The following is a 13,318-nucleotide window of genomic DNA, read 5'->3' on the forward strand; positions in this document are numbered from 1 at the left end:
TACTACTATATATATATATATATATATATATATATATATATATATATAATATATATATATATATATATAATAATAATAATAATAATAATAATAATAATATATATATATATATATATATATATATATATATATAGCATAATAAATCAGTCGGCATTACCTGAAAAGGCAGCGTGGGTGGCTCGGATTGGCACAAATGGCCTGTCTGCATATTTACGACCGATCTCATCGGCCTTGAAGTCGCGGTCAAAGCCGGTGAAGTACGTGGTGGCTGCCAAAATGAACTTGCCCAGTGGTGGATGGATGTCAAAGAAGTACTCTCTATTTACATAATTGAGAGCAAATCCTAAGAAATGTACCTGTTGAGGATTTATATTATATAGGGTAAGCATTCCACTATGCACCAATGCACTTATACGAGAATTAAAAGGACCAAGCAGCCAAGCACGATATTCATCCGTGTGTGATTCATATTCCTCATATATGTGACTAAATACATCTTCAAAGAAAGGTGACATAAGATATACAATTGGCTTATATATGTTTTTGAGAACCACTCAACGCTCGCCATAGAAATTTGGACAACACCCGCAGCCACAGAAGATATGCTCATATGGGATATCGACTCACAGGGCAAAACAACCGTATGCTACACAAGATTACGACTATAGGACGCGGGAACGCTAGTGGTGCAGATTTATGTTTTATCATAAATTAAGTATCAAGCTGGCAGTGTCTACTGCACATTGCTGAAGGTCTCAGCTACAACACCAAACAAAAAGAGATAATACAGTACAATAGCTGTACAATGGCTTCACAATCAACTTTACCTCGGAAGCAGGAAGAACACAAGAATCTCACTCGCTACTTACCTCGTCGAACACTACTTCTCCAGGCTCAGAAATGCGCCAGAAGCGGGTCAAAATTCCTAGGACAGTAAACACAGCCGCTATAACCACATCAGTGCCGTCTAAATCGCGTATATCCTCATCGTTCAGGTACACCAGGTCCTCTTTCGTGACTACTTTAGCTTCGACAATTACCTCCTTCTCCGCCGGTTCTTTCCCCTTACGCTGTCGTACGGTGCTCATGTTGCCGTGGTTGCGGTAGTGCTCCGTTTGTATGCAGCACTCGCCTCACAGCTATGCTTCTTCATCTATCTATTTATATTTATAGATAATGAAGTGTATTGAATAGTAAATACACAACAAACCTCTTGTCTGTCTGCGAGAGTCTTTGGCTGCTCTCATCTGAATTTTCCAAACTTTTTTTTCAATTTTGTGTTCATTTTTATTTTTTTCCGCTCAGAAATGTTGCCCACGGCAATCGGAAACCCCAATCAGAAAAGGATTGTATTGTGATTTGTGCCGAAGAACAGACTGTCTGAAATCTATTATTTAAATCATGAATTCTCCAACTACAATACTGAAAGAAATATTTACATATTTACAACTGATACAAGCATAGAGAACACAATACCCAGACGGCCAGACACCGACAACGAAAGCAAAGGTAGTAAAAGAAAACAGCGCAGTCGACATCCGCAATGACGATTTATCAACAATGATAATTAACATCCAAATCGTAGATATATTAGTTTGATACTCTGTAGTGTAGAATTCTTGAGTATTGAATGTTCTCACTTCTATACTGTCATTTACAAAATTTATTTCCAGGTAAAGTACAAGTGTATATCTATAATAAACGGCACTACGGGATGTTAACAAAGCTATACCGCAAAATAGATTCTTCGGCGAAGGTACCGCAGCGTTTGAAGTGGCCCGACTGAAGCTCCCGTTGATAATGCAGTCACTGTGCAGGCAAAATTGCGAATCCAGCACTACTAAAGAGTAGGTGGGTGGAGCTTCACTCATTACTTTTTTACGTATATATGTATTTCAGAGAGAATCTAAATACTATCGCGCTAAGTACAACAAGAGATACATATATGTACTGTCGCAACAGGCGAGTTGAGACTTGGAAGTTGATGAGAGTCGAGACGCTCTAAAATAAATAAATGGAAATTCCACGAATTAAAAAATACACGTGCCGCCAATTTTTTCTACACCAAGTATCGGGCTACAGCCCACAAATGCATGATGTGATTACAAAACAAGCTATCCCTATTGTATGAATACGTACTTACGAACAAGTGCACACTCACACGAACCAGACAATACATTAGTCACGCATAGCGAGTCCTACAATATTAAGCCGTCATGCCAACACCACCAATAATTGATCCTCTGCCCGAGAAGTTCAACCGAGGTAACTCGAAAAGTGATTCAACCAGGGAGACATACGTCGACAATCCCAATTTGTCAGACTTCTGCAACTACAGTTTGCGAACAGCCGCCAGGGCGAAGAAGAAGTGTCGTACTGAAATCAAGCCGAGTCAGTGGAGTAGGCACGGGTTCAAGTATGCGAAGAACCTCACGAGTATAGAACAGAGTATGTCGAGAGATACGGATATAGCAAGGGTTGATGCTAAGCATGTGACACCGCAGATGTTTGCGGAGCGGTTTGAGTCTGGGCGAGGAACACCATGTGTGGTGGTCAATACGACAGAGGGCTGGCCGGCAGTAAAGAACTGGACATGGAAGCAGTTGGCAAAAGATTACGGTGACGTTAAATTCAAAGTGGGCACAGATGACGACGGGTATCCGGTCAAGATGCGCATGAAGTACTTCATTGAGTACGCGCGCAACCAGAGCGACGATTCGCCTCTGTACTGTTTTGACAGTTCATTGGGCGACAAGAAAGAGAAACAGTCCATGCTGCGCGATTATGAGGTGCATCCATTTTTCACAGACGATTTGCTGCAGCATGCAGGGGAGCGCAGAAGGCCTCCATACCGATGGCTCGTGATGGGTCCCGAGAGATCGGGGTCTGGTATACATATTGACCCTCTGGGAACGAGTGCATGGAATACCTTGGTGAGTGGCCATAAGAGATGGATACTATTCCCACCGGGAACATCTGCCGAAATGGTGAAGTGCCCGAAGGGTGTGGAGTCAGAAGCTATCAGCTGGTTCAACCATATATATCCTACGTTTTTCCGGCCCGATTATAAGGGACCAAGACCGATAGAGGTCCTACAGAGACCCGGAGAGACTATGTTTGTGCCTGGGCTGTGGTGGCACGTAGTTTTGAACTGTGATGAGACAGTAGCAATTACGCAGAACTTCGCCTCGAGAACCAACTTCCCGCTGGTCTGGCGGAAGGTGATGAAAGGCAGGGTCAAGATGAGTGTCAAAATGTTAGATACCCTCCGAAAGGTAGCCCCGGATTTGGCGGCGATTGCTAACCAGACAAGGATGGATGTAGAGAATGGTATGTACGCAGGCGAGTACTCGAGTAGTTCCAGTAGCAGTAGCAGTAGTTCGTCTAGTAGCTCGAGTAGTTCTGAGAGTGACAGCGACATTGCCATGGAAACAAGCACCAACAACAGTCCTAAACGTGGCAACGGCAGCGAGGACAATCGCGATTTGGCCCGTGCAAAGATAGAGGGTTCGGGTGGACGCAGAAGTAAAAAGGGAAGTAAGAAACGTAGAAGCTCGAGTTCACGCGACTGCTGTATGTGTGAGCGGTGTGTGCGAGACTGTGATGTGTGCATGGACCGGCACGAGCGCCGAGTGCGAAGACAGCGCGAGAGAGGGGATGCATTGGAGGTTCTGGGGTTGGACGCCGATGGAGTGAGGATTGTATGCAAGGAGAGAGGGCTTAGAAGGGACGGCAAGGATAGTAAGAAGAAGCGTAAGAAGGGCGGAGACAGCTCAGACTAGGTGCAGTGCATCTCAGGGCTTGTACATGGAAGGTTGTTGGTAGCGTCCACGTGATGTTTACTAGGCGGCGGCGGCGGCGGCGCTCGCCCCGGAATAAATAGTCAACAAAATCCAGTAAGACCCAATGATGGTTCAAGCAGTTTGTTTGTGGGCTCGAATTTCGCAACAGAATAGATTTGGTTGCTATACATGCACAGCAACTCGGCGTGGATTATGAGGTGTGAAGTACTTACTGTATTCTGTAGTCCAAAAAGAAAACATGAATATTTGGATTTGAATTTGTATTGTGTCTTGAATCGTAAATATGCAGTATGTCGAAGAGACAATCCGTGTGCTGAAAATGAGCCGATAGCAATACATTGAGTACGAATTGGGTTCCGAGGTTTTCTGAGGTGCGATGTTGTCACCAGTTGAATCGCGATACGCAAGTGAAATCTCATCAAGTCATCTCGAGATTTCAAGTAGTTGCATCTTTTTCAGACGCCAATTAGTTTATTTCTACGGGTTCGCCTGCCTGTGCATCCCGGACTGCCTTAACATGCATATATTTGAAGAAAAATAAAGGTATACAACCGCGGCTAACCTACAAGCATTGGCCTATGAAGACACCTGTTGCTAAATATCCCTAGTGGGCGCGCAGTGTTGTATCGCGTTGCGTGACTGAGTGATGTGCAACGGTAACCCTTACCCTACGCTATAATGTAAAGATTGTTTTAGGTCCGACAGTCTACATCTGGGGCCTCTGGAAAATCAAATGGAATAAATTGCATATACATCGAACATGTGTACAATCACATGTTAAGGAGTTCCATTTGCTGTTAAAACATGCGTGCAATATAATGACTGAAGATATCTGTAAGCGTGCCCAGGAGTTCATGACACATTATTTGGATACATGATGATATACTATTTAGATGCAGATGCACTCGTGTTGTGTACGATGACATGAAGGAAATCTCCATACACATATGTATACAATACACACAGTACTTTAATATATTCACAATACATATCCAGGTGTATTATAAATATACATACAAATACTGCAACGCCCGGGCGAGACGGATGCGTCAAGGGCTTTTCTCTGCATTATACATATCTATTTTCGTAGACTGTTTTATCTAACTACACTAATTGCTTCTGTTCACACCAAGGTACGATATCTCAATCAACTAATTCACCCTCAAAGTCGTGTATCCCGCAATAACGAATCAGTCCTACGAATTGTATCTCAACATCGGTACATCCGTATGGTAAGATTTACATCGAGAATCCTAATTGCAGAAGCAAAACTTTCACACCTGAATATGATTGTAAACGCCGGATCAAAAACGTACATATATGGGAAATTCTAGACATGTCCACGATTATACATATGCATGTAATTAAGTTCTGTTGATGTAGTTGCACAAAGTATGGTAAATCTACACGAATAGTCAGCTGGAATGTCGAGTAAAAGTGAGAGGTACTTAGTTTTAACACAGTATCAGTTATACCCGGGCCAACACTTGGGATATTCATGCATAGTTAATCATATAAACATGCGCTCTATGTGGCTGCATCCGTGTCTATGTCACTATTCTTTTTTATCTCCTCTCCGGTAAGTATAGAGTACTAAAGTAACTTGAGGCGATAAACGACTCTTTTCTATGTAAACACATACAGACGTAATTGTACTTGCATCAATCTGCTGCTAGTCAGGTTTCCAGAGAATTCAAACTACGATTTATATGGTGAAATAAAAACTTTATAAATTATAAACTTCATCTCACTTCAGCATTCAAGTGGCTGCGCAACAGCTTGGCACTTTCGTCGCATAATTCCGACTCGTACACGGCCATATTCTCCAACCAGCCCAGCGCTTGCAGAAGAGCTATACACCCACTATTTGAAACAAAACAATCATTAATTCATGGATTAATTACAAAATTGAGTGCATGAACTGGGCGCTATCCGTGCCACTGACTGTATAGGAGCGCTGTAACTTTCTCACTGTGGCATGACGGTTTAGGATGTGATAAGACTTGCAAACTCGAGAACGCTCCGTAGAAGACATGCACTGTTGATATTCTCCTTCAGCTAAACAGAAAGGTCGTATATGTACATCACAGGTACAATCATTCAGACATGCGCAGAGTTCATTCGGGTAAAATAAACTCCTAGAACACTGAATGTATGCTCGATATAGATGAACTCAAATAGTTGCAATACTGGACTTCCTCGGGGCGTACGTGGTCTGTACGTGCCCCCTCACCCACTTATTTACCGCAAGACTATGTCTGACTTGATGAGTGAATATAAATATAATGATACCACATTACACAATGGTCTTCCACATAAGTTGACATATGCATCAGAAAACGTGGCGCATAGCAACAATCTGGCATGCAGGTTCTATTCATTATCGATTCAACTAAAAAAAAAATGGCGTACAATCGATATGTACGTGCCACGCACACGCCCAACAGTTTCCACTTGATACAAAGTAGGCGAACGCAAATATAACTAACACAGAAAAGCACACCTACCTATCACACGATCCTTTCAGAAGGGTATCGGTCGAGTTTGGCGCATAGTTGAGACCCAGACCCATGCCCACCTCTTCATTGTTCAGCACTAAGCGGGGCACGCTGTTTCGTATAAGCCCTGGTAACCGATTTGCTGGACCAACTGTCAGACTCGTGCCAGCAATGATGAGTAGATCACTCGACTGTGCATCTAGCTCCCAGTGCATGAAGAACTCGCGCGGCAAACTGAAACATAGGAACTGTATGTCAGTGGCGTGCAAATATACAGAGAACCCCTATTTTGTCACATTGGTTAGCTTTGAAATACGGCTTTGGCGGCTGGAGCTTGCACTCATTGTACACATCCGCGTTTATGTATTCGCAAAACAAAGATACTATATGAAGTGTGCCCGGCGCTAGGAAGCATGCTCGAATGCAGATTTGCCAAACCAACCTCTGTAATTGGTTCGATATCTTATCTAGCAGCATGCTCTGCGCCTGTCTTACCGGGGTCACCGGTTGAAAAGACACAAATTACGAATCGTTTCAGAGGTAATAACCCTATTAGCAACAATTTAACCGTAAAATACTTCGTAAATTGAACTCAGGTATACCACCGCTTCCAGTCCAAATATTCGTACCACTTTAACCTTTCGTTACAACGCTAAAATACACACCTTCTACTTACCTGCTCCCGTATAGTACTGTGTCGGGTTTCATATACGGCTTTCCGCAAGACGGACAAGGTATAGGGCTCGATTTTTTCGGGGCCAAGTCATCACCACTATTGTATATGTCTTTGATATGAGTCCGTGTCTGCCAGTCGTATGAATTTTCGTATTAGTGATTCATCAAGAATCTGTCAGGACCGAAGATGCCAGCATTGCCCACGATCAATATCAAATCCAACCAGATCCGATGATAGTAACACGACCCAGCTGCTCTGCAGTATGTGTGATCACGCGAGTGGTTTACATCGGCTTTGCTCAGTCACAACGCACCACAAACACTCGCACTGTCCACTATTAACTTGAGAAAAGTGCGCTTCTACACATACAACTTAGCTATGACTTCCAACTGCATGCGTAGTGAACCTACCAACTCACGGAATTTGGCACTGTCCATTTCGGTTTTGCAGCTTTCGCATTTGATAACCATCAGAGACCCGTGCACCGGGATGATCTTCTTGGGCGGCACACTGGTCTTGAAGTCTAGTCCATCTGCAGTACACAAAGGGTCCCTCATCAGCACACACACTCACAAAAATTCACAAAAATTCAACATAAATTCATATAAATTCAGAACCAGTAGCATACTGAGGGCATTTAAACTCCTTCTAGAGTTTTCACTGTACTCAGGTATGTAGTAAGATGCTCTACACATGCCAGCGGCGAAGCCGGCTGGAGGAATTCGTAATACCAACCTTACATGTATGTACATGCATACAGTCACAAACCACAGGGATCATTCCCTGAAGCACTGTGTATTCTCGGCTTAACCACGTAAACAGTGGGAACGTTCACTCCACACTGGCAGGAAAACTTACCAATATTTTGTGTATACACGCGCGTCAGCAGCCCTTTCTTGTGCAGCACATCGGACAGGAAATGCATCAATGTGGGTCTCCATTGGTTGCCCCCTAGACCCAGTATGAATGGTCGACGCAGTTCTAGGTATGGCAGCTGTGTTTCCCGGAACAAGTCTAAGCTCACCACGTGTATCGGGTCAATTCTCATCGCTTGTCTCTGCAATGATTGTAAAAAATAAACAAGAACTTAGTAACTGTGTTTAGAAGATTGTTCGAACGTTTGCTATCGCTTGTCTACATAATGATTGCAGATAAGTATTGAAAAATATTGCTTAACTGTGTAGTTTTTCTAGAATACTCGTCGGAGAATGAGAGACAGCTACTAAGAGAATTCTTCGAATGTTTACTGGCTTGGACGTCATTTTCTTGAAAACGCGGATTGTTCACTTGTGAAGTCGTATGGGTATGTGGGGTCGCAAGCATCTGACAAGAGAGCTCACCATCGTGGCATAACTATACGCGGTTGCAATTAACTAGGGCATGTATATGTGCATCGCAGTGTGCTTCTACGAGTTTGTCCAGCAAACCGTATGCTCACGAGCACATCGTGTTGTATACATTGTTATGTGATCGACGCTATTGATTTTAAGACGTTGTGTTTAGAAATGTGGATTTAAATCTTCGTATAAGGTTTCGTCTAGCTGTAAACTTCACGCTACCTGCTCTTCGGTGGCTGTCAGTAGGTTGGGCTTGAGGGTGTCGTACATTCCACCCACACTTCTGAAGTCTGGGATGCCGGATGCAGTGCTCACCTATACGTATTATATCAGACCATGGATGACTTGATGTTCTACTAAATCGAGATTCCAAAGTGTTGAATACAGGCTATTTTCACGGCTTATTCAGCAAACTCCCATAGAATGTAGTAGGAACAAACCGTCATGATCATACCAGTCACTAATCGTCGTCATGTTCATACCAGTCACTAATCGTATACATATAGAATTAGTAAAAACTTGGACGTATGTGCTCGCGATATTTGAACGTATGTAAAGTGTTCATAATTCTTAAGGCAGGGTGAACGAATCCAACTGAGTTGGATTCCAATACACAATTGGTATCTTTAAGCCAGTTCACACCGGTATGTATACAGTAAAGTCGCGTTTTAATCTTTCGTCCTTGTGAATGCGACACTGTTTGCCAGATACGAAGACATCGATATTATCAAACAGCTGCAACATTGAAGTATCTCTACCAGTAGATACATACACAACACCAGTAACATACCCCGGCTCCAGATAATATCATGATATTTCGTATCCTGCCCGATAATATACTAGCTGCTATTGCGTCAACTTTTGCCTTCGTCATATTGTTGCCGGGCATCATCAATCAATTGTGTCTGCTAACTGTGTGTCAAAAAGGCACATTAAGGTGTACTTTACCATTGATAGACCAAGGATTTGTCTTCGTCAAACATTAACAATTGCACATAGAGAGCCGTTGACCACATTAAAATAAGCGGTGCGCAGCACCTGTATTGTTCGTCTCTGAGTCTGAGAGTCTGAGACTTGATCTCAATCAGAGGCATCGCTTCCTAAAAAAAAAGAACATTTTCAGAAGGTTGGTGCATAAATACCCAATACCCAATACCCAAGGAACTCAATGAACCCTAAAAACCAATTATGCCGTGTTCGAATGTTCGGGACTTCGGGTCCCCGGGTGAGCAAACTGATTTACTGATTCGGAGTTTCCGACTGATTGCGGGGCAACATCTCAGAACGTTTTACGTTAACCAAAAAACGTTTGCATTTAACTTTTATTTATTTACATAAACATACATACGTGTGTACCATATATCCCATGTTATCTATGGAAATAAGTCTGTTGCAGGGTATTTTTATATAAAAAATATTACAAAACCGAGAAAAAAAATAAACGTATGATCCATAGGCCAGTGCGGCATATGTAGCCCATACTCTACCCTAATAACAGTCAACAATACTGTCTACTTGATATTTATGTAAATATGTATTTCCATACATGAGTAATGACTTGAGCCAAGACGCAAGTGTCATAAACACGGCCCTCAGGATCAGGACTACAATAGACTATAGAGTCTGCTATAAATAATTTACGATTTCCGCTAGTCGACCTGAGTTCTGCTCGAGACCCTAATCACTGATGGCCTAATCAGTATTCCCCGATCCCCAGTCCCCACTCCCCAGAGAGGCCAGAGGGCCGTCCCGGTCATCAAACAACAAGCCGGGTCTGCCTGGGACAGTTAATCAGAGTAGCGCAGAGTTCAATCGGCGTATTAGCCAATCATATCACAGATACAATTGCCTTTTTTTGATCGTTTCATACGTCCGAAAATATCAAAACAACACAGACGAAGTACAACTCGACGAGAAACAATGACGGACAAGAGAAGAGTGTGTGTTGGATAGACCGATAGAGAGGCCGGATGAATGACGATAGTATACACTCCACCCTACACAGTGGATAATATTTAAATAACTGTGTAATAACAACTACACTGGTACATTTGTATCAAGTCTACACATATTCACTGTGTAAATAAAAGGTTGAGAAATATTTTTTTCGCCACGCATATAGTCTATATTTCACACACCGAACACACACACAAAACAACTCAAATCGAACAAGATGGCTCAACGACCCCCAGGACCCGTTCGCGAGAACTCGCTATCCTCTTTCAAGGAACTACAGATGTCTACGGCAAAGAGCGCACTAGACAAGTCACTCAAGGAGTTGGCCCTGACTGCCGCTGATGTACCCGCGGCGCAGCAACACATGAACCGCTTCTCTGAGCTGTTTGGACGATACTTGGGCAACGCTGAGCAAGATCGCATCCACTGGGACAAGATTGAGCCACCCCCTCCCGGCATGGTAAGTGATATAAGGTGTATTTAAAATATGTTGTATTGTTTAAGGTTCAGAAGTCCAGTGTGTGTGATTTCACTGTTCATTCATTAGCACAGCTCGGTTAATTTATATTTGAATACGAAACCGTGGCTTGGTTGCGGTGGTAGATAGAGACAGAGAGATTAACGGGACATTATTGACAGTGGAGCACCCTAAGTACACAGCTGTAATGTATACATATTGTTTGATGAGAGGCATAATTTGGTGGTGTCTGGGAGCCTTTCATTATCGTTTTTGTGATTTTTCGTTGATTCAACCGGCGCGCATTCCATGTGCCTGTTCCACATTGTCGAAAAACAGCGTTCCGAATACCGATTTTTTTTTACACTACGCACACATCGGGATATAGTATGCTGATATCTCATACTCTACTAACAGGTCCAGTTATACGAGAGTCTGGCCAGTGTACCCGAGGACGCCATCGCCGACTTGCTAGACAAGCTCGTAGTAGTCAAACTCAATGGAGGTCTGGGAACCACTATGGGTTGCACCGGTCCCAAGTCAGTGATCGAGGTGCGTGACGATATGACCTTCCTGGACTTGACAGTGCGTCAAGTGGAATGGCTCAACGAGACATATGGCTGTGAGGTGCCCTTAATCCTTATGAACTCCTTCAACACGCACGACGATACCGATAAGATCATCCAGAAGTACTCGGCCTCCAACGTGACCATCTTAACGTTCAACCAGTCGCGTTTCCCACGTATTAACAAGGAGTCTCTGCTGCCTGTCACCGATCAGTATGATGGTGGCAATAGCAACTGGTACCCCCCTGGTCACGGTGACGTATACGACTCGATGAAGGAGTCTGGTGTGCTGGACGGTCTTCTGGCTAAGGGCAAGGAAGTGATGTTCATGTCAAATATCGATAATTTGGGTGCCACCGTGGACATTACTATCCTGCAACACTTTTCCAACTCTGATGCCGAGTTTGCGATGGAGGTTACCCCCAAGACACAGGCTGATGTCAAGGGTGGTACCCTGATCTCTTACGAGGGGCAGTGCCGTCTGTTGGAGATTGCGCAGGTGGCCAAGGACCACGTGGAAGAGTTCAAATCTATCAAGAAGTTCCGCATTTTCAATACCAATAATTTGTGGATGAAGTTGGAAGCTGTCGACCGCGTTGTGGTACAGAAGGAACTGAGCATGGAGATCATTGAGAACATCAAGGTAGGCGAAGTGTCGTCGTATCGTTTCACTTTATATACGTTTTGGGTGTTGTTTGTAGTATTTGGTGATTGCATATTCTCCTCCTCTCTGGGCTGAGATTTATATCCGAACTCGCTTGTTGAACATCGGTCCAGTAGGCGCTCTGTACTTGTCACAGTTATTGCATATGTCTCGTTAGTCCCCCCACCAATTCCGCTCAGCACTTTCCTAATCATCTTATTTTATTTCCTTCTCATTACCAGTCAATGAGCGACGGCACCAAGGTGATCCAACTCGAACAGGCCGTCGGCGCGGGTATCAAGCATTTCAAGAACGCGTGCGGTATCACTGTGCCCCGATCACGCTTCTTGCCCGTAAAGACGTGCTCGGATCTATTCGTCGTGAAATCAAACCTATACACCATTCAACACGGTACGCTAGTTATGAACCCAGCCAGGCCCTTCCCCACCGTACCCTTGGTCAAGCTTGGAGACGGCCACTTCAAGAAGGTGCATGAGTTTTTGGGCCGTATGTCCGGAATTCCCGATATTGTGGAGCTGAACCATCTCACTGTGACAGGAGATGTCACATTTGGCAAGAAAGTGGTGCTTAGGGGTACCGTGATCATAGTGGCCAACCACGGAGACAGGATTGATATCCCATCTGGTGCGGTCTTTGAAAACAAGGTTGTGTCCGGAAACATGCGCATCCTTGATCACTAATTGGAGACCTCGTCTCTGGCTACCATCCGTTGCGTCAGGGTTTTCAAGTATGTTAATCGAGTAAGAAGTATTTCCCGGGTACGGAACATAGTGTGTGTGTTTGCTAATAAAATATGTCAAATATCATCAGCTCACTTTTGAATATACAGCCGATCTCTCCTAATAACATTAGTCAGAACGATAGTAAGAATCACACTGTTGTATGTGAGAACTTACTTCCTTTATGACTCAAAGTGGAAACTGGTTGTAGCAGCACAATACACTAAATGAGAAAGGAGTGAACTTTTTCCCACGGATTGCTCTCCACGATATATTTGTGCATGATTGTGAATCAGATGAGCTGGCTTCGATATTTATAATAAGTTCAGCGTTCGTATATAGGTCACCCCTAGTCAATCTGGAGCCTCAAAAAAAAACCCCCCAATGCTTAGTAATAGATAGCTTTCTTTTAGGCTGAAAGCATGTGTTTTCATGTATACATGTATGTTCTCACGATACTCAAATTACTTGCATAAGTATGTAACAATGAACACATATCAACTATATATATATATATATATATATATGCTTATGTGTGCATGTACGTATGTATATGTATGCACGTACCTATATGTTGTATATATATACAAATATACAAGTGCATACACACACACACACACACACACACACACACACACTACT

The 13,318-nt window shown here is 43.3% G+C and overlaps 3 protein-coding genes across 3 annotated transcripts; 2 read left to right on the forward strand and 1 right to left on the reverse strand.

Moving 5' to 3' along the window:
• Nucleotides 1-2,156: 2,156 nt before the first annotated feature.
• On the forward strand, nt 2,157-4,053 carry SARC_04131 (hypothetical protein). Its single transcript, XM_014302059.1, has one exon. It carries the CDS (start codon nt 2,217-2,219, stop codon nt 3,780-3,782), a length of 1,566 nt encoding a protein of 521 aa, XP_014157534.1. The 5' UTR covers nt 2,157-2,216; the 3' UTR covers nt 3,783-4,053.
• A 1,460-nt stretch (nt 4,054-5,513) lies between these two features.
• Nucleotides 5,514-9,404, reverse strand: SARC_04132 (hypothetical protein). Its single transcript, XM_014302060.1, has 7 exons — nt 9,105-9,404; nt 8,537-8,629; nt 7,836-8,034; nt 7,388-7,509; nt 6,978-7,105; nt 6,311-6,535; nt 5,514-5,666 (listed from the first exon to the last, which is right to left on the reverse strand). Exons 1-7 carry the CDS (start codon nt 9,204-9,206, stop codon nt 5,546-5,548), a joined length of 990 nt encoding a protein of 329 aa, XP_014157535.1. The 5' UTR covers nt 9,207-9,404; the 3' UTR covers nt 5,514-5,545.
• Nucleotides 9,405-10,242: 838 nt separating this feature from the next.
• Nucleotides 10,243-12,768, forward strand: SARC_04133 (UTP-glucose-1-phosphate uridylyltransferase). The gene is made up of 3 exons (XM_014302061.1): nt 10,243-10,730; nt 11,145-11,936; nt 12,179-12,768. Exons 1-3 carry the CDS (start codon nt 10,488-10,490, stop codon nt 12,635-12,637), a joined length of 1,494 nt encoding a protein of 497 aa, XP_014157536.1. The 5' UTR covers nt 10,243-10,487; the 3' UTR covers nt 12,638-12,768.
• Nucleotides 12,769-13,318: the final 550 nt, after the last annotated feature.

Source organism: Sphaeroforma arctica (genome assembly GCF_001186125.1).
Source record: "Sphaeroforma arctica JP610 unplaced genomic scaffold supercont1.223, whole genome shotgun sequence".
In the NCBI taxonomy this organism is placed as follows: Eukaryota; class Ichthyosporea; order Ichthyophonida; genus Sphaeroforma; species Sphaeroforma arctica.